Source organism: Mauremys reevesii, linkage group 10 (assembly GCF_016161935.1).
Source record: "Mauremys reevesii isolate NIE-2019 linkage group 10, ASM1616193v1, whole genome shotgun sequence".
NCBI classification, from domain to species: domain Eukaryota; kingdom Metazoa; phylum Chordata; order Testudines; family Geoemydidae; genus Mauremys; species Mauremys reevesii.
Genome location: NC_052632.1, coordinates 69,931,881 through 69,952,684, shown reverse-complemented (window position 1 = coordinate 69,952,684; position 20,804 = coordinate 69,931,881). Strand labels below are relative to the sequence as shown.

Here is a 20,804-nt window from a genome sequence, read left to right as displayed (position 1 = left end):
AGTGTTCATTGGCCAAACCGAACAGTCTCTACGCAAAAGAATAAACGGACACAAATCTGACATCAGGAATCATAACATTCAAAAACCAGTAGGAGAACACTTCTTATATGTTCCATTCTAAGCATCCGATGAAGTGGGCTGTAGCCCACGAAAGCTTATGCTCAAATAAATTTGTTAGTCTCTAAGGTGTCACAAGTACTCCTGTTCTTCTTTTTATTGTGCATTTTGACAAACTCTATAGGCTTAATATCCCTGATACTGATGCAAGGGAGAGTCTAGCATCCTAACATGGTCTCTTATTAGCCACTCTCCTGCCCCTAATCTAGGAAACGATTGTATAATCATTATCTAAACCAAACAATCTCTGAATATCTTCAAATTTGTCCATCCCCGGTAAAAAGCAGATCTCCACAGATGCTGCCTCTGAGCTGAGCTTCCTGAGCTAAACAAATTAAAGCAAGGATGTGCAAAATAGCTTTGTACTTTGAAAGGAAGCAGAGGAAAGATTTATTTGAATAAAATAAAACTGCGGCAGTGGGTAGAACCCTGAGAAGGATGAATCTGTGGGCAAACGGAAAAGCTGTTTGGATTCTGCTGTACCAGGAGACATCACTGCTTTCCCTTTGTCCATAGTAGAAACTGGCCTCTTGTAAAGCTAGATTGTTTCACTTTCCTTCACTGCAAAAGGTCAGCTTTTCTTATGTAAATGTTGCCCATGCAGAGCTACAATACAGTTCCATGCCCTTTTCATGAAAACCTAATGTTTTTGGTCCCTGGAAAAAAAACTTAAGGAGTTAATTTCTTGTAACACACCAGCTCTGCTGGCAAGTTTGCAGATTGGGAGTATTTATTACAATCCTGGCAGCATTTCGTGTGTCTGATGCTGCTTCATTCTTGTTGTTGCTATAATCAGATTTCACACTGATCAAGCATGAATGGGGCAGATATGTGAAAATGCTTAGATCTGAACATACACAATAGCATTTCATGACGCTGAGCCAGGAGACCTAGGTTTTATTCCCAGCACTGCCACTGCTTCACTGAGAGACCTGGGTAAATCACTTAATCTCTTTGCCTTGGATCTCCCCTCTGTAAAAAGTGGTCATAGGACCCTCACTTTTATTTTAAATAACATTACTGAGAAATACAGATTTTAAAAAATGACAGTGCTAAGCATTACTGTTGTTACGACAATCCCACAACTGGATATTCTGAAAGGCAAACACCGGGCCCATTAGCATGAAGTTTGAGAAGCAACGTTAGGTCAGTGAAATCCTGAAGGTGTTTCCATAATAATCCTGTTTTTCAGGGATTTAGAAGTCCGTCACTGTAACAGGGTGGCTTCCCCCTTTAATGGCTAGAGGCCTGGGGCCAACCAACCCTAGTTACAAAGTAGACACACCTGAGCCCTCTAAAGAGCAGTAGGAATCTGCAAGAGGAGGGATGCTCAGGGAGAAACAAGCAGAGTCAGTTGTTGCTGGGAGCAAGAAGGCTCCAACATTGGCTGCTCGTTGCCCCTGAATGTAGAGGGGGCCAGTGAGGTGAGCCAGAGTGGCTTCTGGATCCATGTTACTCATAGACTTTAAGGTCAGAAGGGACCACCATGATCATCTAGTCAGTGGAGTGGATGGGGGGAGGCAGTGTACCGTAGACTAGAGCACTGGACTCAGACACAGTTGTGCACTGAGTTCTGTTTCTGATTCTGCTACTGGCCTTCTGGGTAACCTCAGGCAAGCCACTCAACTACTTTGTGCCTCAGTTTCCCCATCTGTAAAATGGAGATAATGATACTGACCTCTTGTAAATTTTTATGAGCTCTACTGATGAAAAGTGCTAAATAAGAGCTAAGTATTATTAATGTTTTGCTGAATTGAGGCAAGAATACATGACTCCAAAACTACATTTATTGTTCCACCTTTGTATATAAATATCGTATTATAAGGGCCAAATTCTGTTCTCAGATACACCATCATAAATCTGGAATCACTCCACTGGATATGAGTGGGGGTCCACACAGATCTAAAGGTCTCCCAGCACAGAGCTCCATGAAAGATTGGGGCCTATACTATATTAAACAAAGTACACAGGATGAAGCTTTCAAAGATGCAAAAAGCAGGTAGGCACCCAACTCACAATGAAAACGTTGTGTGCCTAATCCACATTTATGCCTTTGAAAATCTACCCAATAGCAGGAGCAGGTATGTATTGCAGTCCATTAGACTACATAGTTTAAATATTCTCCCTGGGTCATTGCAAGGGTGATCTTTTAAATTGTCAGAGGCTACAATGTAGCTGTATACTCACATATAATCAAAGTATGTGTAATAAATACATGGGATAGACTTCATTTGGCACAAGAGTTTCTGATAAGCAAACAATTGTGTTTTTCCTAAAATGTATTTTAATCTGTAGCAACCAATATAGTCAGTTTAGACAGACCACAGTACACTGATGTCACATTTAGAACAGCTGAGTCAACATATACTGATGTCTGATAAAGGATTAACTGGGCAGCATCTTTTGGCTCAACATTTTGGCTCTCTGCTGTCTTTCTATTCATGAAACTTTCACTTAGACTACAAGCGAAGCAAAATAATTCTAAGATGCAAAATCTGTATGCAACCAGATATGTTTCAACACTTGTTTAGCAGTGTATTTTTAATGGAGTAAAGCATTTCATTAGCTGATCATTAAAAAGATAAGCATGTTAATGGTGAAAGTTTTTGCTCTAATGTTTCTAAAAGACTGAACCTCTTTAAAATACTTGGCATTTTGCTTTTTGTCCTACTGCTTCTCAAAATGCATTTGACAACAAAGAGACCATTCAGTTTGCAGCAGCATAGTCAAAAATGTCACCACTGTCAATCCAACACATTGATGTTGGACAGGTACCAGTGAAATACTCACCAGTTGTGGGGTCAGATGCTCTAATGCTAGTACTGGAGTTGCGAATAGATTCAAATATAGCAGATAGAAACTCTTCAGGTAGAGACGCTGGCTGAGCCATCTTTGCTATTTGTAAAATTGTATTTGGGAACTTAAAGAGGGGAGATAAAAGCAGTAAGACATTTTCAGAACTCCCTCCCATTTGAAACAAAGCAGTTAGGATGTGACAAGGGGTGAGAGCACTGCCTAGGCTCCAGTGAACAAACGTTAACCACAACTCAGCACCACCACCACCACCCCTTTGTTACAGGTGTTCAGGGGATAGGACTGTAAATTGGCTCCTTGCAGATAGAGAGACCATGATTTGGGGGAGGCTCCTGTTACATGAGCCCATGACTGGCACGAACCACAGGCTGGAGGAAGTTTTCAATATCACTTCTTGCTGATTTCAAACTTTATCCCTTGAGAAAACCCCCTTCCTGACTGCACCCTTGTCTGGCTTCTCCAGAATAAATTCATCAGATTACACAGATATATAAAAGATCACAAGATTATAAAAATGAGGGATGGAAAAGAAACCACTTAGTCCACCACATGTGAGAGCAGGATATAGTCCCACATTAGATATTACTGATACTACACTAGCTCTTAGCCGAAGGCCCAAAAGTATAAATCGTCATCTGCCTGTATAACTCACACGGTGGGTGAAGTAATATCTTTTATAAGACAAATTTCTCTCACCAACAGAAGTTGGTCCAATAAAAGATATTACCTCACCCAGGGCCGGCTCCAGACCCCAGCGCGCCAAGCGCGTGCTTGGGGCGGCGTGCTGCGGGAGGGCGGCAGGCGGCTCCGGTGGACCTCCCGCAGGCATGCCTGCGGAGAGTCCGCTGGTCCCACGGCTCCGGTGGACCTCCCGCAGGCGTGCCTGCGGAGAGTCCGCTGGTCCCGCGGCTTCGGTGGAGCATCCACAGGCGTGCCTGCGGGAGGTCCACCGGAGCCGTGGGACCAGCGGACCCTCCGCAGGCATGTCTGCAGGAGGTCCACCGGAGCCGCAGGACTGGCGACAGCCAGAGCGCCCTCCGCGGCCTGCCGCCCTGCTTGGGGCGGCGCAATTCCTAGAGCCGACCCTGACCTCACCCACTGTGTCTCTCTTCTATCCTGGGACCAACAAGGCTACAACTATAATACATATATAATTCATTGTATGCTCCCACTATTAATAATGGGTTAGGAAGAGTTTAAATCCAAGTAAGGTAACTCTTCACATTTGGATAGCATGATGGGGGAGCAGGGAACACTGCACTGTATGAAGCTTTGAAAGCATGACAGGCTGTGTACAGATCCATAAACATATAATCTCTTCCTATATAACAATGTGCACTTATCTATGTACAAGTATAGATAACTCTTTAGATTATGGGCTAAATCCCAGGAGTTTTGACTGAGTAAGGAATGCAGGACTGGGCAAAAATATTTACAAGGTTCCTTGCAAGTAGAATTTAACACCCACTAAGTACTGGAATGCCTGTATTTTAAATTGAATTACAACATTTACTATAGTAAAGCTTTAAAATGATCTCCTAGAATCTTAAAAATTAAAATGAGAAGATACCTTTTCAGCAAGGACCGTTAATTCATCTTTTGACAAAAGAGCTACGAATGGTCCAATATCCTGTGTTGTTTGAGCCGTCCAGTTCTTTGGGATGCTAAGAAATTTTTTTGGAAAATTATACACAAAATACCAAATGCCTGCAATACCGCCCTGACTCATAACAGTACTAAATCTGCATGTGTGTCTTATACTGTACACAGTCGCAAAGATAGATGCCTCTTTACCAAAGTGACATTTTGAGTTTTAACATCAGATCACATTTCCCTGGAATTCCTTGATTTATGGTGAATCTACAAAGCTCTCTCTCCTTCCTTAATCAGAGAGTGTTTTCCACCCTCTTCGTACATCCCTTTCAGTATTTATTACATGCCTATTACCATAATATCTGACGAAGGATGCGTCTCCCTCCTTTTCAAAACCTCTGTTCTTTTTCATTATAACAGTCTATCATATTACACAGAACCAAAAGTGAGTTAGAAACTTTATAAACAAAAATAGACGCAGTCCCTGTCCCACAGAGCTTACACTAAGTACCCAATCCTCCAAACAGTTAACTACCTGAGTAACTTTACTCACATGCTTAAATATTTGCAGGATTGGCCCCTAGAAGTACACAGGCCTGATTTTAAGAGGTGATGAGCACCTGCCACTTCCTTTGACTTCAGTGGGAGTTGTGGGTGCTCAGCTCCTCTGAACATCAGGCCCATATACATTCAAACAGCAGTGTGTTGCTTACTCTGCAAAGATAAAACTTATTAATACACAGCCCCTGGAAACTAACCAGGGATTGTGGCAATCTCTTTCTGATAATGCTGTCTTTATAAAAGAGGAAAGGAAAGCGACAAAAGCGGGCAATAGTGGTAGTTAGCTATGCATAATTTTAGCTTCATATTTTTCTGTTGTTCTATTTCTCTCTCCTCTGTTGTACTAACAGTGCATGGAAGGGTGCACTAGGACCTTTGGCCTTGGACAAGTCTTGCCCAATGAAAGCCTATGTTGTTTTTATAATTCTAGAAATGAATTCTAGGAATATGTACATCCTGCATCTCTAGAAATGATGTTCTGAACTATTCATTGGAATGTTGGTACTTTTTGCAGTTAAGGTTCAATTCTGTGAGACACTGTGCCCTCAACTCACTACAGCAGTGCTCAATACCTTCCATGATTGTGTCCTTAGATACTAAACTGACTGATGTTAATCCACACAACCAGCTAGTTGGCAAGGAAAATAGCTGCACTGCTAATGTTCAGCCTAAAATTTTTCATAGACGACAGCAGTTTGATTAACAGCTCCATTACAAATATTTTGGACGCTCATAGAAGACATTTTATTTGGGAGTCTAGGATTTGACCTGTTATCAGGATGCTTGACTATGTAAGAATGTTACTCAATGAAATATACCAAGACATGTTAATGCAATGAGGCATGGTACATTAGCCTGAATGTGTGCCAAGATTGAAAAGTGCATAGGCATTATATTTTAAAAGCTGAAAAAAACCCAGTGTTCAGTAAAATTGACATTCAACTTACATTTGAAAAATAAAGTCATTTTTAATACTTTAATATATTCAGTTCCAAGCACTCCATTACCAGAAAAATACTGACATTTTGGAGGAAATTCAAAGAAGAGCAACAAAAAATAATCAGCAGACTCAAGTGACTGAATATAAGGGGGAAAGATTGCATGAACAGCTTAGCTAAGTGATGACTAAGGAGCAGTGACTTTGTGTTCAGGCTCTGCCTTCAAACATGAGATTCTTCCAAAGGGAACAAGAGACCACAAGAGAGAAATTGTGTATTCCTATAATGTGGGGATTTGGGATAGTTTTCTTTGGATAACTGATATATGAGTTAGGTTCAAATTAGTCTTCTAGTATGACAGCTATGAATTAACATTAGTGGGGCTCACACTTTGTTGCTTCTTTAAACTGCACTAATTGCACACACTTGGGGCTCCCCTTGCATCTCACTACTCCCCCCACCCCCTGCAAGCTTCCTGTGTGCTACCATCCCGGTTCCCTCTGTTTCCTTCTATTTGGCATAAGGGACTTGCTGCAGCCTCTCCACCCCTCTCTCATACCAGAAGCGCTGCATGCCCCCCCCATTTCTCTCCTCCCCCTATTCCAAGGTTTCTCCTTCTCCCCCCAATGCCAGAGGCTGACTCTGTGCACCCCCATTCCCTCCTTCCTCCCATACTAGGGTCTTCCATTCTCCCCCCACCAGGGAATCTGTCTGTCCTCCATGCTCCTGCCTCATGTCAGGGGCTCTGTGTGAAACCCCATTGCACCCAGGCCAGGAGCCCTGTGCTCCCTCCCATTCCTGGGGCTCTGTGTGTCCCCTCCTTTTCCACCCTTCTTACTTCTCTTCTTTATGTCCACGAGGTAAGTAATTCAATGTCACCATGTTCAACTCTATTGGGAGGATAAGCAGAGATGAGCAGGGATATTGTTATGCTAGAAGACATTAACTGGTGCCATCAACCAATTTTGATCTTTACAATTCCAGAGGTGCTTGAAGCTGGGGCTCTGATGAACAGAGGGCAGGGCCTCTCTGCCCCTTCCATTTTCCCTCTTCCGATTTTCCACTTCCCCCCAAAATCAGTAGGGTTCTGCCCATTGGTTCCTAGAACATTCTCTGAAATGTTGGAACTGATGCATCATTCAGAAGTTATCATGTTACAGGCAAACAGAGAAATGCCATCAGTTGAGTGTAGGGCCTTGCAAATTCAGACAAGTCCATAGGGTTAGCATTTTTTAAATGCAGATTGTTTTGGACAAAGCAAATGGTGAATTTTTATATGGATTAACCCCAGCAAAAGCAAAACTGCATGTCTAATATCTTACCCATATAACTCAGTAAGTTTGTATTTAATTTCAGTCTTCTGTTCATGGCTGAGCTGTCGGCAGAATCTGAATTGGTGAAGGGCTATTGCCATGGCCCGCAGGGATATCCCATCACGTATAATTGCTGGAGGTAAATGGCAGATTAGATTTCCAAGTATGTCCACATCATATTCATCACTGATGGAACCGTTCTGAAACAAAGAGGCCAAAGTTGATGTGTTTACCTTGCTTGTAGAGTTAATACCAGGTATTGTACTGCGCAGCCTAGGAGTTTCAGTAACTGTTTGCTCACAAAACAATGCAAGATGCGCAGGTGGGTTAATCCAGTGACTCTCAACCTTTCCAGACTACTGTATGCCTTTAGGAGTCTGATTTGTCTTGTGTACTCCCAGGTTTCACCTCACTTAAAAACTACTTGCTTACAAAATCAAACATAAAAACATAAAAGTGTCACAGCACACTATTACTGAAAATTTGCTTACTCTCTCATTTTTACCATATAATTTTAAAATAAATCAACTGGAATATAAATATTGTACTTACATTTCAGTGTATAGTATATAGAGCAGTATAAACAAGTCATTGTCTGTATGAAATTTTAATTTGTACTGACTTTGCTAGTGCTTTTTATGTAGCTTGTTGTAAAAGTAGGCAAATATCTAGATCAGTGGTCTACAACCTTTTTACGCACAAGATCACTTTTTGAATTTAAGTGCAACCCAGGATCTACCCCGCCCCTTCCCCAAAGCCTTGCCCTGCTCACTCTGTCCCCACTGTCTCTGTCGCTCGCTCTCCCCCACCCTCACTCACTTTCACCGGGCTGGGTCAGGGGGTTGGGGTGAGGGTTTGGGGCTGGGCCGAGGTGTTCGGAGTGTGGGAGGGGGCTCCGGGCTGAGCCGGGAGCTGTGGGTTGGGGTGCAGGAAGGGGCGTGGGGTGCAATCTCTGTCCAGTAAATACTGAACCAAGCAAAACAAGAAGCATAAATCTCAATGAGAGCAAAATCCTGCCCCCTCCTTATCCACTGAACACCAGTGATGCAGCAAAACTGGTGCAGCTCTGCCATATGGAGACCAGGGAGCAAGGTTTCCTGGAGTCTGTGCTGGAATGGGTGGGCACAAACCCTGAGTGCCACAGAGCCTTCCTCTGCAGGGTCTCTCCCTGCATGCCATTGCATTGAGGTTTATTGTGCAGAGCACTACTGTGTGTCAGGATGAGCATCTGCTGCTATATGGATCAACCAGCCGATTTTCCCTCATACAGCAAGGATGCAATAGCAGCAGGACTGTTACAGCCTCAGGGTTTACAGCAGCAGTCACAGACCAGTGCTGATGCAACTTTGCAGCCTGGGAGAAAAGACCATCCATTTCCCTCTCCTGGGGAATACCCTGGTACAGCTGCTCAGGATCAGCAAAGGTTGGAAAAACAGGATATGTTTAGTGTAAAAACTTTCCAAGTCTGTGCTGTCCTCACCAACTCAATCCATGCAGCAATGGCTTCTCATGCGAACACTTTGACCACACAGGGGATTGAATATAGCTTTTAAGAAATGTTTATGTCTTGGACGGAGAACAATACAAATCATTGGGAAGAAGAGAACATAAGTATTTGTACAGTTTAGAAGAGAACGCAGCTGGATAGAGACTGATATGCTTATAAATACAGTACTAGCTAAAACAGAGAGGAACAAGCAGGAAATATAGGCTCTCTTTTGCTTTAAATCAGAGTGAAGGAATTTTATTTGTTGAGCTAAACAGCTTTAGCCCATAAAGAAGCATTAGCAATAATCCCCCTGAGCTGTACCGAAAACAACTCTGCAAAACCAGGGAGTTGCATGAATTTTTGGCCCTTCGCAGCCATCTGACCTTTGTTCTGAACAAACAGGCAGGCTGCTAAGCCAGTATCTACAATCTGCTATGGGGCTTGCATGGTCCAGAACATCACACATATTTTGCACTAGCTTGGTCCTAAGACTAGAGTGGACTGATGCTTGGCTCCACTGGAATTTCTACAAGGCAATTTCGCTTACTCCTTAAATATAAATGCCTTTTTTTTTCAGCACGTGTAGACATGGACCCAATTCTGCAGTCCTTACTCATGTGTGAGTCAGAAAGATCCCGACTGCACTACAAAGTGAAGCATGTGTAAACGTGGTTAGGGAACAGTTGGGGCCTAGCATTGCTATAACATATATCCTGTCCACGGATTATAAGGTCAAGCACAATATGAAATTGCAAGTACTGTGTTACAGTGAAAACACAAATCTGACAAAGCCACAATGCAGAACTTCCCACGCAATGTTAATGTAGCTCTTATTTTCCCTTGTGAGGCAGAAACCATCCCAATTTAGGGTAATTGCAAAAATGGCTTGTTTTGTTGCACTTTTTCCCCACCCAAAAGAACAGTATCCTGCTTACCAGACACTCCTGTACCTTCTGTAGGACTGTATTCTTTTTGTGCGAGTTTACAATCATAAGTTCCAGTTCTGTCTTCCCCAGACTTATCAGGAAAGGGACACACGAAGTGCCTGAAATGGATTCCAGATACTGAGCACTGGAGAAGGAGTTAAAAAAAACAACAACCACTTAGTTTGTAAAGCTGGACTTCAGCCATACCTAGTACTGCTTGTGAAGATCACAGTGACAGGGCCACATTCAGAGATGGGTAAGCTGGCATAACTTACATACTGAGGAGCTAGGAAAAGGTGTAAGTTAAAGTAGTCTCCTCTTACACTCAGGGGTGCTGGAACAATTTTTAGAGTGGGGGTGCTCAGAGCCATTGAACCAAAGTGTAAACCCTGTATATAATGGAAACCACTTCAAGCCAGAGGGTGCGGCAGCAACCACAGCACCCCTAGTTCCAGTACCTATGCTTATACCTTCTTCCAGCTCTTCAGCATGTAAGTCAACTTATCTTCCCTTAGACAATGCCAGAGTGGGCGTAAGCAGCTCTAAGGCAGTCTCAGCTTAAGGAGGTCTAACTCAGGGGTTCCCAACCTTTTTTTTTCTGAGGCACTCCCCCAACATGGTATAAAAACTCTATGTGCCACAACTGTTTTTCTGCATATAAAAGCTAGGACTTGCATTAGAGGGTAGCAAGCAGGGCAATTTGCCTGGGACCTCATGCCATAGGGGGCCCCCGTGAAGTTAAGTTGCTCAGGCTTCAGCTTCAGCTTCAGCCCCAGCCCCAGCCGGCTGGGTTTCAGCCCTGCATGGCGGGACTTCGGTTTTCAGCCCTGGGCACCAGCAAGTCTAATGCCGGCCCTGCTTTGCGGACCCCCTAAAACCTGCTTGCCCAGGGGGCCCCGGACCACTGGTCAAACTTACATGTGGCTTCTGAATTTGGCCCACAATTATAAACTAATTACCCCATTCAAGCAGCACTGTTCATGTCCTTCTCTGTAAAGGTTCTATGAAGTGGTGTTGTAGGTTCTTTGAGCTATTTTCATTATACCTAGAGAGGAGTTTGAACTAGAACCCTGGGTAGGAGCTCTCCACAATATTGGGGAAGTTCAGACCTCATCTGTACTTGGTGGTTGGTTCAGTTCTCTAGAATGGGTCAAACCGAACTACTGGATTTGAGCACCTTTGAACTCTGGGGAAGTTTGGATCCCAATTTGAACACTGTAGCTTGGACCACTCTCTCATTATAACACTTACATCTGAGGGGTTACATCAGTAACACAGGGAAGATCACAACTGAAAAGTAAGTGTGTGCATGTTCCTATAGGCCCGTATCTTATCCTGAGCTGAACTTTCGCAGGTCATTATTCCATAATGTAAATTAATCCCTGTAGGTATTTTGGAGGCCTCTCCTCAAAGCAGTTACTGGCTGTGAACGTTAACTTTCTTTAACAAAAATCCCTCCCCAGAACGAAAATCTGCCTTCTTACCTACAAGAAACGAAGGGGGAAGGGGCGGGGGAATAATATACTGTTAACTTTCAAAGGAACACTCAAAGTGCACAGCAATGTCACCATGTGAGCTTTTCCTGGTCACCCTTGTCCTTCCCTCTCCCTCTCTTTTTATTGGGTCTGTTTGATCCTCCCTAGCTGTGACGTCAAATCTAGATTGTGTGCTTTCTGGGAGAGGGACTATGTCTCTGCTTGTTCTCTGAGGTGCCAAAAATAGCAAGTGATATTAGAATATTTCATACAGGTTTTCATTGGGCTTCATTTAGAATAGATATGGCCTGATGGCATTATTGGGTCTAAAAATGTATCCCAATTGTGAGTGCAAATGGAAAAAGTAGGTGGGAGTTCATAAGATGTCACAATAGCCTATAACTTTTTGCCTGCTTGGAAAATACCAGTGGAAAATAGGTCAAATTGTTTTCAATAGTGAATGTCAAGAAGAAGAAAACCAGACAGAGAAACTGGAATAGGCCAAACAAATAGGGTTTATTGATATGGTTCAAGGACTATTGAAATCATGCTTAGTAAGAAGATGTGGTGCCGGAAATTAATGAACCGAAATTGGTACGGTGGATATTAGGCCGAACTGGTGGGCAAAATAATGAGGAGACTTTTTCCTTTGGGGGGTTAATAAAAAGAGATTTTTGGAAAAAAACAACTCATCTCCCAACTCATCTCTCCCAAACACATTCCCCACACTCTCATCTCTACCCATCTCATTACTTTTTTAATGAAAGGAAGGCCAGCAGGCCTTGTTCATGTTTTAGTAACTTTGTTTTTCATCTGAGATTCCTGAACCCAGTCCTCAGCCCATCAGTGGGGTTACCGAATTACCTGCACTGCAGTGGTGCATAAAATATCCTGTTCCATTTCCCTTCCCTTTGTGTTATTTTCTGCACCCTTATTTTCTTCTATTATATCTCTCACTCTCTTGGCTTTTCATTAGCTCCTGAAATCAACTGCCTCGGATCGGCACAGTGAGATGAAATTACCAGAACCCTGCCCTGTCTAAGGAGAAAAGGCTCAACCAGATGACATCTCTGACTGGAGTGTGAGCCAGGATCCAAGCTCCAGGTGTGGTTGACTTGCCAGCCAAAGCGTCCATACGTAACCCTGGTGCAGATGTGCGGGCTCAGGTTGGAGCGCAGGCTTTAGAACCCTGCGAGGTGGGAGGGTCCCAGAACTTAGGTTGCAACCTGAGCCCTGGAACGTTTACACTGCAATGAAACTGCTTCAAGGCCAGAGCCCTGCAAGCCTGAGTCAGTTGTCATGGGCCAGCTGCAGGTGTTGTAGTGTAAACATCCTGTATCCTAAGGGGAATGAGAGCTGCTGTAGTCAAAGGACTTGTCTACCCATTTTTATTTTATTTAGAAATGGGTAAGACAAATGCATGAACATAAAGGTTATAGAAGGTTTCTGCACTGGCAGCTCTCTTTATTGGTTATTCATTATATAGTGTAAAAGAATGGGTGCAGGCTCTGAAAAGACTCCTGAGTTGGCTAGAGGGATTGCTAGAGAGCAATGCAAGCCTACCACTGTCAGGGGCGGCTCTAGCTTTTTTGCCGCCCCAAGCACGACAGTCAGGCAGCCTTTGGCAGCTTGCCTGTGAGAGGTCCGCCACTCCCACAGCTTCAGCGTACCTGCCGCCGAATTGCCGCTGAATCCGTGGGACCGGCAGACCTTCCGCAGGCAAGCCGCCGAAAGCTGCCTGACTGTCGCCCTTGCAGGGACCGGAGCGCTGGTGCCTGGAGCCGCCACTGACCACTATCACCCTGTCAGGAGTAGTGCGTGACACCTCTAGAGACTCAAATTGCTGACTACTGACAGGCCACAGAGAGATGTTTGAGAACCACTAGTCTGGAGTGCTCCCAGTCTCTCCCTATGCTGGAGCAAAGGACCAAACAACATCCAGTTTTGAGTTCCCATATGGCAATGTGCTGTGCTATCTCTAGACAACTGGGCTGACTAAGAAGCTTTACTACATAATGACCACTGTGATAAAGTCAGAATACATTCCAAAGTCACCCTTTGCAAGTGAACTCCTCAAAGGTAGTTTTTAATTTATTTTATAAAATAAAATGCAAGTATGTAGCAGAGCTTGACAGCACTACCAGTGCAGACATGGCCAACACAACTAAGTTGAACAGAATATTTTATAGGGGAAAAAGCACTCTTGTAAACAGTTAACACAAAAACAATAAATCCTCCAGTTGGCACCTTTTAGAGGACTCTAAAGTAAATATAGCTGCAAAAACCTACAATGGAGGCGAGCATTTCTCATCTCTCTAATGAGTCAAGATGCAGTGGGTGGATTACTGATAAGAATATTTGGAACATGTCACTCTAAGAAGGGCTGCCAAATGAAACCAAAGTTATATGGTTTTCCATCTGAGTGGCAGACAGCCTTTTAGAATTGAATCAAATCCCAAAGCTATGCCAGCCAGGCTCTCCAAATGTTTCTGTGCTCTCAATGAGCAGTCCTGTGAAGTCAAGAGCATCAGAGTATACCAGCTGTTTCTGATGGAATAGAAGATGACGCAACATAAGGGGGTCTCTGTCAGCCATGCCTGGTACCAGAGTTTATCCAAATATTTCCATCAAAAGTTTTTTTCCCTGATAGAAAATCCTCTGTCAACCAAAAGGAATTATTTACATTTAAGTCAGAAATTTTAGTTGTTCATTACAAATTTCATGAGTGGGAGGAAGGAATGGAGAAATGAACCACTGACTTTTTCACTCTGCTCTTCCCCGCCCATCCCCCAAAGAGAAAGAATGTTCCCAGCAGAACAGAAATTTTTGAAAAATTAAAAAAAAAATTAAATTTGTACAAAACCCCATTTCACTGAAAATTTCAAATTAAATTTAAAAAATTCATTTTTCAAATTTTTCCATGAGGCATACTAAACTCCCCCACCCCCAACAGCTCTACTTGGTAAGGCAGGCATCACAAAATGTCTGTATCGTTAAACAAAAAATAAACAAACAAATGTAAGTGAATTTAGCAATTATGAAAGGTGATGAATGGAAAGGCCCAGAGAATTAAGTCCTCTGTTCATTCATAGAGCAGGTATAGCGCAAGCTTTCCACACAATACCCTGTCAATGTGCCTCAATCCTTCCTGGAGAGAAACCACTTCAAAAGGGCAAGAAGGCAATTCAGTCTTTATAACAGTTCTACATACGTCAATAAATTCCAAGTGTGATGGTTCTCATGAAGTGACTGGAACCAGGGATTAAAACTGACATGCTTCACACAAATCACTGAACACTCATCAAATGGTAACAACTTTTGGTTGATACTGATTTGGCTGGAACCAGTGACTTACATATAAAACTATCATTTGCTTGAGTCATCCACTTCTCTGGCACTAAAATGGTTAAGTAAAAAAAGCTGTTGAGGATTAAATGGAACATATTGCCATGCATATTATAGGAAGAACTTACGGAAGCACTGATAAGAGAAAGGGAGGGATAGATGTGTTGGAGGCTTTCCAAAATTTCCAAGCCAAACAGTTAACCTGAAAACAAAATATTTAGAATCTTAAGCACTTATGAATTCTGAGGAAGAATGCATATGGTGTTTATTACATTTTTTAAATTAGCATATGTAGAATTATGCTTATCTTCAGAGAGTTTTTTCATGCACGCAATTTCTACAAAGTTGTTTGTAGCTTCCTCTTCCTGTGTGCCAGAGATGAAAAGGCCCATGTTTGGGTGCATATCAGGGTTTGTATGAGTTTTAAATAGATTATTCATGAATTAGCTCCAAATCAAGAATGAACTGCAGGAATTATTCTGCAATTAATTCTTGAACTACAAATGAAATAGTGAAAATTTAATCTGTTAATGGACAGTTCACACAGAAGATTTGAAATTCACTGAAAAAAAAATTATGAATTCACCCTGCTCTAATCCACCTACAGTTTGGGTATTAGATTATGTATCTAGACAAATATATACACACTATTATGATTCCAATTTTACCTGATATGGAGAAAGCAACTGGAGATTCTGTTCAAAGAATCTGAAATTATTTAGAAATGAGTCGGTGCTCATACGCTCAATCTGCTGGCATGTTACTCCTTTCACCAACTGCCCTATACTGATAGAGAGTACAACACATGAGTTCATGAATTTGTTAGCATGATCCAGGGCAGAGGATCGTCATCTCTTTCATTCTACAGACCAAATCCCAAGAAAGAACCCCTTCTGGACACCTCTTCATTCCTTCCCACCCTTGTGCCCTCCTCTTCCTTTCACCTCCCCTCCTCACCCCCTGCCTCTTCGTGGCCTTCTCTGATAATGAATCATTAAAGCCATCGGAAAGCAGAGCTGAGCCTAAACTGAAAAATGTTGATCAAGATCTTTGGGGGTCTTTTCATATATCTTTTGAGCTTAAGGGCTCCTCTTTATGAGAAAGATGAATGGGCTTGGGGTCCCATGAGATGAAAGGTGCTATATAAATGTAAAATATTTTGAGAGTTATAGAAGACTTTGTTTCATTGCCACTCTGATAACAAAATGAGGTTTCAAACACATTTCACCTGGGTGTGAAACAGTGAGACTAGTATCCATACCTTAAGAGATCAGCGGGAGCTGTTGTTTTCTTAGACAATAATTCATAGAGAAACAAGGCCTGAAATTAAAAATACATGACAGTGCATCCTGGGTAATTTGTATGATAGCTCAAGGAAATACTATAGTATCTTTCATATGAATTTTAAAAGCATTAAACATGATTGTGAGGCCCGAGCCCAGCAACCCCTATTCACAGGAACAGTCATTATCACTGACTTAAGTGATGGCATGTAGGTTAGACAATGATCATGATACCTCTATGTATAGACTACAGGATTGGTTTCAAATGCAAGTGGCAATTACACAAAATGCAGGAAGAAGAAATATGTGGCAGAATCTTGACAAGCTTTGTGCCTAGTATATTAAAGAACAGTTTATTCTTATATAAAATTCCTTATAATACTGACGAGGTCAGTGAGACCTTTGGTTGTGGGTGTCATCAAAGCATATTTGGATTGATTCCTTCCTCCTACCCATATTCTCCAATCTCATTCTGAATTTATGCGTCTCTATCTCTACTCTTCCCGTTGTCCAGTAAGCAACAGAATACACCTCTGGAAATGGAGTAGGAAGGGAAAACAATAGTAATTATGACTTTTTTCCTATTGGAGAAATGTGGCCTGGGATCCTAATCAAGAGAGAACCCCTTAGAAAATTGTCTTGAAGTGTTTTACTGTGCTTCAGAGGAAATCTATTCTTTGTATTTATAAAGGCATCAGTCATAGTGGAAATGGAAATACTATAACTACTCATTACCTGGCTCGTCCGTAATTCTTTTTCTTTTACTATTGAAGAGTTAAAACCAGTTTCCTTCCATAAATCAGAAAGACATACTTCTTTAAAAAAAGCTCCTTGTATATCTGTGACTGCTGAGGAAAGATCTCTAGACGCAAGCATCTAATAAAGAGGAAAAAAGGCAGTACATGGGACTTAGAGTTTATTTCCAGATTCATAGGATTTGACTAAATTCTTTCAATTCAATGTAATATTCCTTAAGAGACTGCAGGTAAAGAGTTACTTCACTACTCAGAATTAACATGTTACTGAATGACAGAGGGTAAAGTACATAACTTTTTAAGTGTATTTGGCGTTTGAGAGGAAAACAGAATACAAATAGCAAGTAATTATTTCAGTGAACAATTCAGCCAAAATCCACATGTAATTTACAGTGTTTTAAAAAAATCATGTTCTGCATATAAGGTCATTGTGCTTTGGTGCAGATGGAGAGGGGGATTAAGAATTTACTATTACCTTAGTGAGGATACCTTGTTGTTGTGCAGGTGATAAATCAGAGGCATACTGGGATAAGGTGCCTCTAATAACTTGAGAGAGCTCCTTTGGGTTCATGTTGTAGAATGATTGAGTACTAATTCCAGTCACCAAAGCCCCCATTTGACTAATGTTATAAAATGATAAAACCTATACAGAGATCAGAGGAAACAAAAGGGGAAGTTTTCAAATCCACGTTTAGCAGAAATCTTTAAAGTAAAACTTCAGAACCATTAATACTAGATGCGCAATATGTTTCTTGTCTAAATTTCACCTTTGGAATGTAGAACCTCCAGTAACAGTTTTAACATTTCTTAAAGTTCAGCTAATTGTGGCAGCAACTCAGAGCTGAAAGTAAAATTGTGTACTAAAAATGCACATTCTTCCTATGTCAAGTTATATCTTAGGCACTATATTTTCCTATTTTGTGCTAAAACACTGTTTAAAACAGAATTTTCTGACCAGCTCTGTCAATGAGAGCATTACAGAAATCTTGTACGGAGAATAAATTATAGAGTAAAACTCTGGATTACAAACTTATCAAAATCAACAGTTGCAGTTGAAAAAAAAGGTTCCTGCACTTTGTTTTCATCAAATGTGATAAAGTTATATCAGAAAAATCCCAAATGTACCTTTTCATAAGTGAGGTATTTGCTGGATAAAACCATAATTTGGCTTTTTGCCCATCCAGAGACTTGGTTTAATGTTGAAATAGCATTATGCACGGCTTCAGGTGACAAAGAGTCCAGCTGACTTGAAGTCAATCCAACCACTGCATCTGACAGCGACCCAAGGGTATCATTCAAGGTCTGGTTTTGCATTGCAATGTCTAGGAGTTGAGCTTTGAGCTACATCAAGAGAAGGCAGATGCAGAGCATGAAGTTGTATTTAAGAGCAGGGAGGTTTGCGAACATCTAATTTCCATTGTTACCCAAACATTATCAGGGTTTTCTGACTAACCATCAGCACCAGAAGCAAGCATTTAGCAAGAACCAGCATTGGCCTGCTAAAAACCAGGGTTGTGAGTTCAATCCTTGAGGGGGACATTTAGGGCTCTGGGGCAAAAATCTGTCTGGGGATTGGTCCTGCTTTGAGCAGAGGGTTTGACTAGATGACCTCTTGAGATCCCTTCCAACCCTGATATTCTATGAACCTACTTCACAGAAATCCTGAAGTAGACCCACAGATGGCAAATAAATATGAAGAGTGAGGAAACAGGCTGAGAGGACTAAATGCTGTTAAAAGCGTCAATGGACTTTTATCTTTTGCATTACTTATTCAAGTACTTTTTTATGTATTTCTTGCAGGTCAGTGATTTGTCACTCCTTTCTTGTTGGATTTTAAAGAAGAAATTTATCCTAGAAAAGGGAGGGTGAGAAACAGATTAGCTAGGATAGTTCACACAAGAGTGAACAAATACACACCTTATAAACATCAGCCTGGAATCCTCTCAGTTGATTGCATTTCATCATTTGATGAAGTAAAACCCGTGCCACAATGGCATCCATTTGTTCCATATTGTCATAAAAACAAACCAACAAGCCTAACCTGTATGAGACCAGAAATAAGTTAGCTAACTGCAGATACATGAATGCAGCTCCTGAGCTCATAGTCTTTAACTAGCTTTCGGATCACTTCTAGTTGTCACCAACACCTTGAATTACAATCTTTATAGCCCTGAATGGTCTGAGACCTAAACTCTCTTGTATTCTGTTAAAATCAGTTGGGAAGCGCTTGCTGTCAGAACTTAGGTTAATGATTCAATATGTTGTGGCAGGATTCTCTCAGTTTAAGGAGCCCACTTTTGGAACTTGCTCCCTTTGGAAGGATTTTGGGTATAATCCCCACTTTAGAAAGGTTGAAGGGGTGGACAGGATGCTCTGTAGGTGTCTGACAGGCTGAGTTCCAATTGGAATTATTATTTTAATACTGCTGGGATTTCACTGTATTGTATAATTAATTAATGTGCAGGGCATCTAGAGTCTTAGATAGGTTTTATTTTATCGTTTTAAATCTAAATAAATAAAAATCTACCATGTTTCACATCTAGCATAGCTCCCTATCCACCACACAGGCAGAGTTATGTGGCTACCCCACTGGACGTAGATTTGTTCAACAGCAGTTGTAAGAAAATCCAATTGATACCCAACAAAATGACTGTAGCCATTTGCAATGCTCTGTTGTACTATTTACCCTCACAAGACAACCATTTTCAGAGGCAGGGGGAGCCAGAGGTGATGTTTGATTAAGGGGCTGGAGCACATGACTTATGAGGAGAGCCTGAGGGAACTGGGATTGTTTAGTCTGCAGAAGAGAAGAAGGAAGGGGCATTTGATGGCTGCTTTCAACTACCTGAAAGGGGGTTCCAAAGAGGATGGATCTAGACTGTTCTCAGTGGTACCAGATGACAGAACAAGGAGTAATGGTCTCAAGTTGCAGTGGGGGAGGTTTAAGTTGGATATTAGGAAAAACTTTTTCACTAGGAGAGCGGTGAAGCACTGGAATGGGTTACCTAGGGAGGTGGTGGAATCTCCTTCCTTAGAGGTTTTTAAAGTCAGGCTTGACAAAGCCCTGGCTGGGATGATTTAGTTGGGGATTGGTCCTGCTTTGAGCAGGGGGCTGAACTAGATAAGTGATTCCCAAACTGGGGTTCAGGAAACGTTATAGGGGGTTCTCGGGAAAAAATTCCCTAATGGTGGACAGAACTGTCCCTAGGGATCCCAGGCAGCATGGGGCCAGCAGCCCGGAGCCCCTAGACTTCCAAGAGCTAAGCAAATCAAAGCAAGCATATCTATCACACTGAGGAGATTTAAACATCAAGACTCCTTATAAGAAACGGAAAGGGAGGTGAATATTTTTTGCTGTTTTTAAAATTAAATAGGCAGCTAGTATTGTTTTTTAAATTATTATGAAGAACAAGTTTAAGCTTTTTTATAACGTGTGCTGTTTGCCTGGACTGCTCAAGACCTGAATGCTTGTGTAGGAGGAACTCTTTTGAGTGAGATCTTGGAAAAGTGAGATCTTGGAAGAGTGTTGCCGTTTTCATAATGTAATAAAAATACTGTAATGATAAATAATTAATAATAAATAGTGTGTAATAAGCATGTCATAAACACAAATTTTATATTTCCAAGATCACTGCTTTTATAATTTATACTCAGGTACAGGAGAAAATCCCTGGAAAGATTCATTTTTAGGAGGGGGTTCGCAAGACTTGACATGCTAGTGAAAGGGGTTCACAGGCTGTTAAAGTTTGGGAACCACTGGACTAGATGACCTCCTGAGGTCCCTTCCAACCCTGATATTCTATGATATTCTATGAAACATGCTTTTGTTTCCTAGCATGGGCAGGGCATACAACTGTGTGTATGGCTGAGGATTACATGCCTAATACCCTTCTGGCTGATTCGAACCAGTAACTAAAACTATATTAAGAACACAATAAAGTTCAAACAGTTACTGCAAGCTTGTAAAACTTAACTGTTTTACAAAGCTTCGCTACAGACTGTTTCACTCAGCACCCTCCTGGTTAAGTATATAGCAGAGTTTCATAACACAGAAAGAAAAAAAATCTGTCCACACTGGTTAGGAAAAACATGCTGTGAACAGCCATTTCCAGAGGCATTTGTTGAATGCATGATTTCAGCTGTCAGGTTGACAGGACCTTTGTGCATCAGCCACATGGACACATTTGACCTCATG

The 20,804-nt window shown here is 41.8% G+C and overlaps 1 protein-coding gene and 1 long non-coding RNA gene across 13 annotated transcripts in view; one reads left to right on the top strand and one right to left on the bottom strand.

Moving 5' to 3' along the window:
- OTOA (otoancorin) overlaps positions 1 to 20,804 on the bottom strand; it is a 58,144-nt gene that overhangs the window by 20,574 nt on the left and 16,766 nt on the right. For 11 of the 12 annotated variants that reach the window (XR_005585408.1, XM_039491067.1, XM_039491061.1 and 8 more), the window contains 11 exons: positions 18,527 to 18,650; positions 17,735 to 17,950; positions 17,085 to 17,252; positions 16,590 to 16,730; positions 15,833 to 15,891; positions 15,240 to 15,357; positions 14,700 to 14,773; positions 9,761 to 9,896; positions 7,346 to 7,536; positions 4,502 to 4,595; positions 2,908 to 3,037 (listed from right to left, as the gene is read on the bottom strand). Coding sequence is in view for 11 of the 12 variants with exons in the window: in XM_039491067.1 (XP_039347001.1) it covers positions 2,908 to 3,037; positions 4,502 to 4,595; positions 7,346 to 7,536; positions 9,761 to 9,896; positions 14,700 to 14,773; positions 15,240 to 15,357; positions 15,833 to 15,891; positions 16,590 to 16,730; positions 17,085 to 17,252; positions 17,735 to 17,950; positions 18,527 to 18,650 (1,451 nt within the window). In the remaining variant the exon portion in view is untranslated. The remainder of the gene's footprint in view (positions 1 to 2,907; positions 3,038 to 4,501; positions 4,596 to 7,345; positions 7,537 to 9,760; positions 9,897 to 14,699; positions 14,774 to 15,239; positions 15,358 to 15,832; positions 15,892 to 16,589; positions 16,731 to 17,084; positions 17,253 to 17,734; positions 17,951 to 18,526; positions 18,651 to 20,804) is intronic. The other variant, XM_039491064.1, reaches the window with a different exon arrangement.
- LOC120373147 lies at positions 11,681 to 18,541 on the top strand. The gene is made up of 3 exons (XR_005585413.1): positions 11,681 to 11,820; positions 12,203 to 12,330; positions 18,410 to 18,541. It is a non-coding gene; the product is annotated as an uncharacterized LOC120373147 (long non-coding RNA).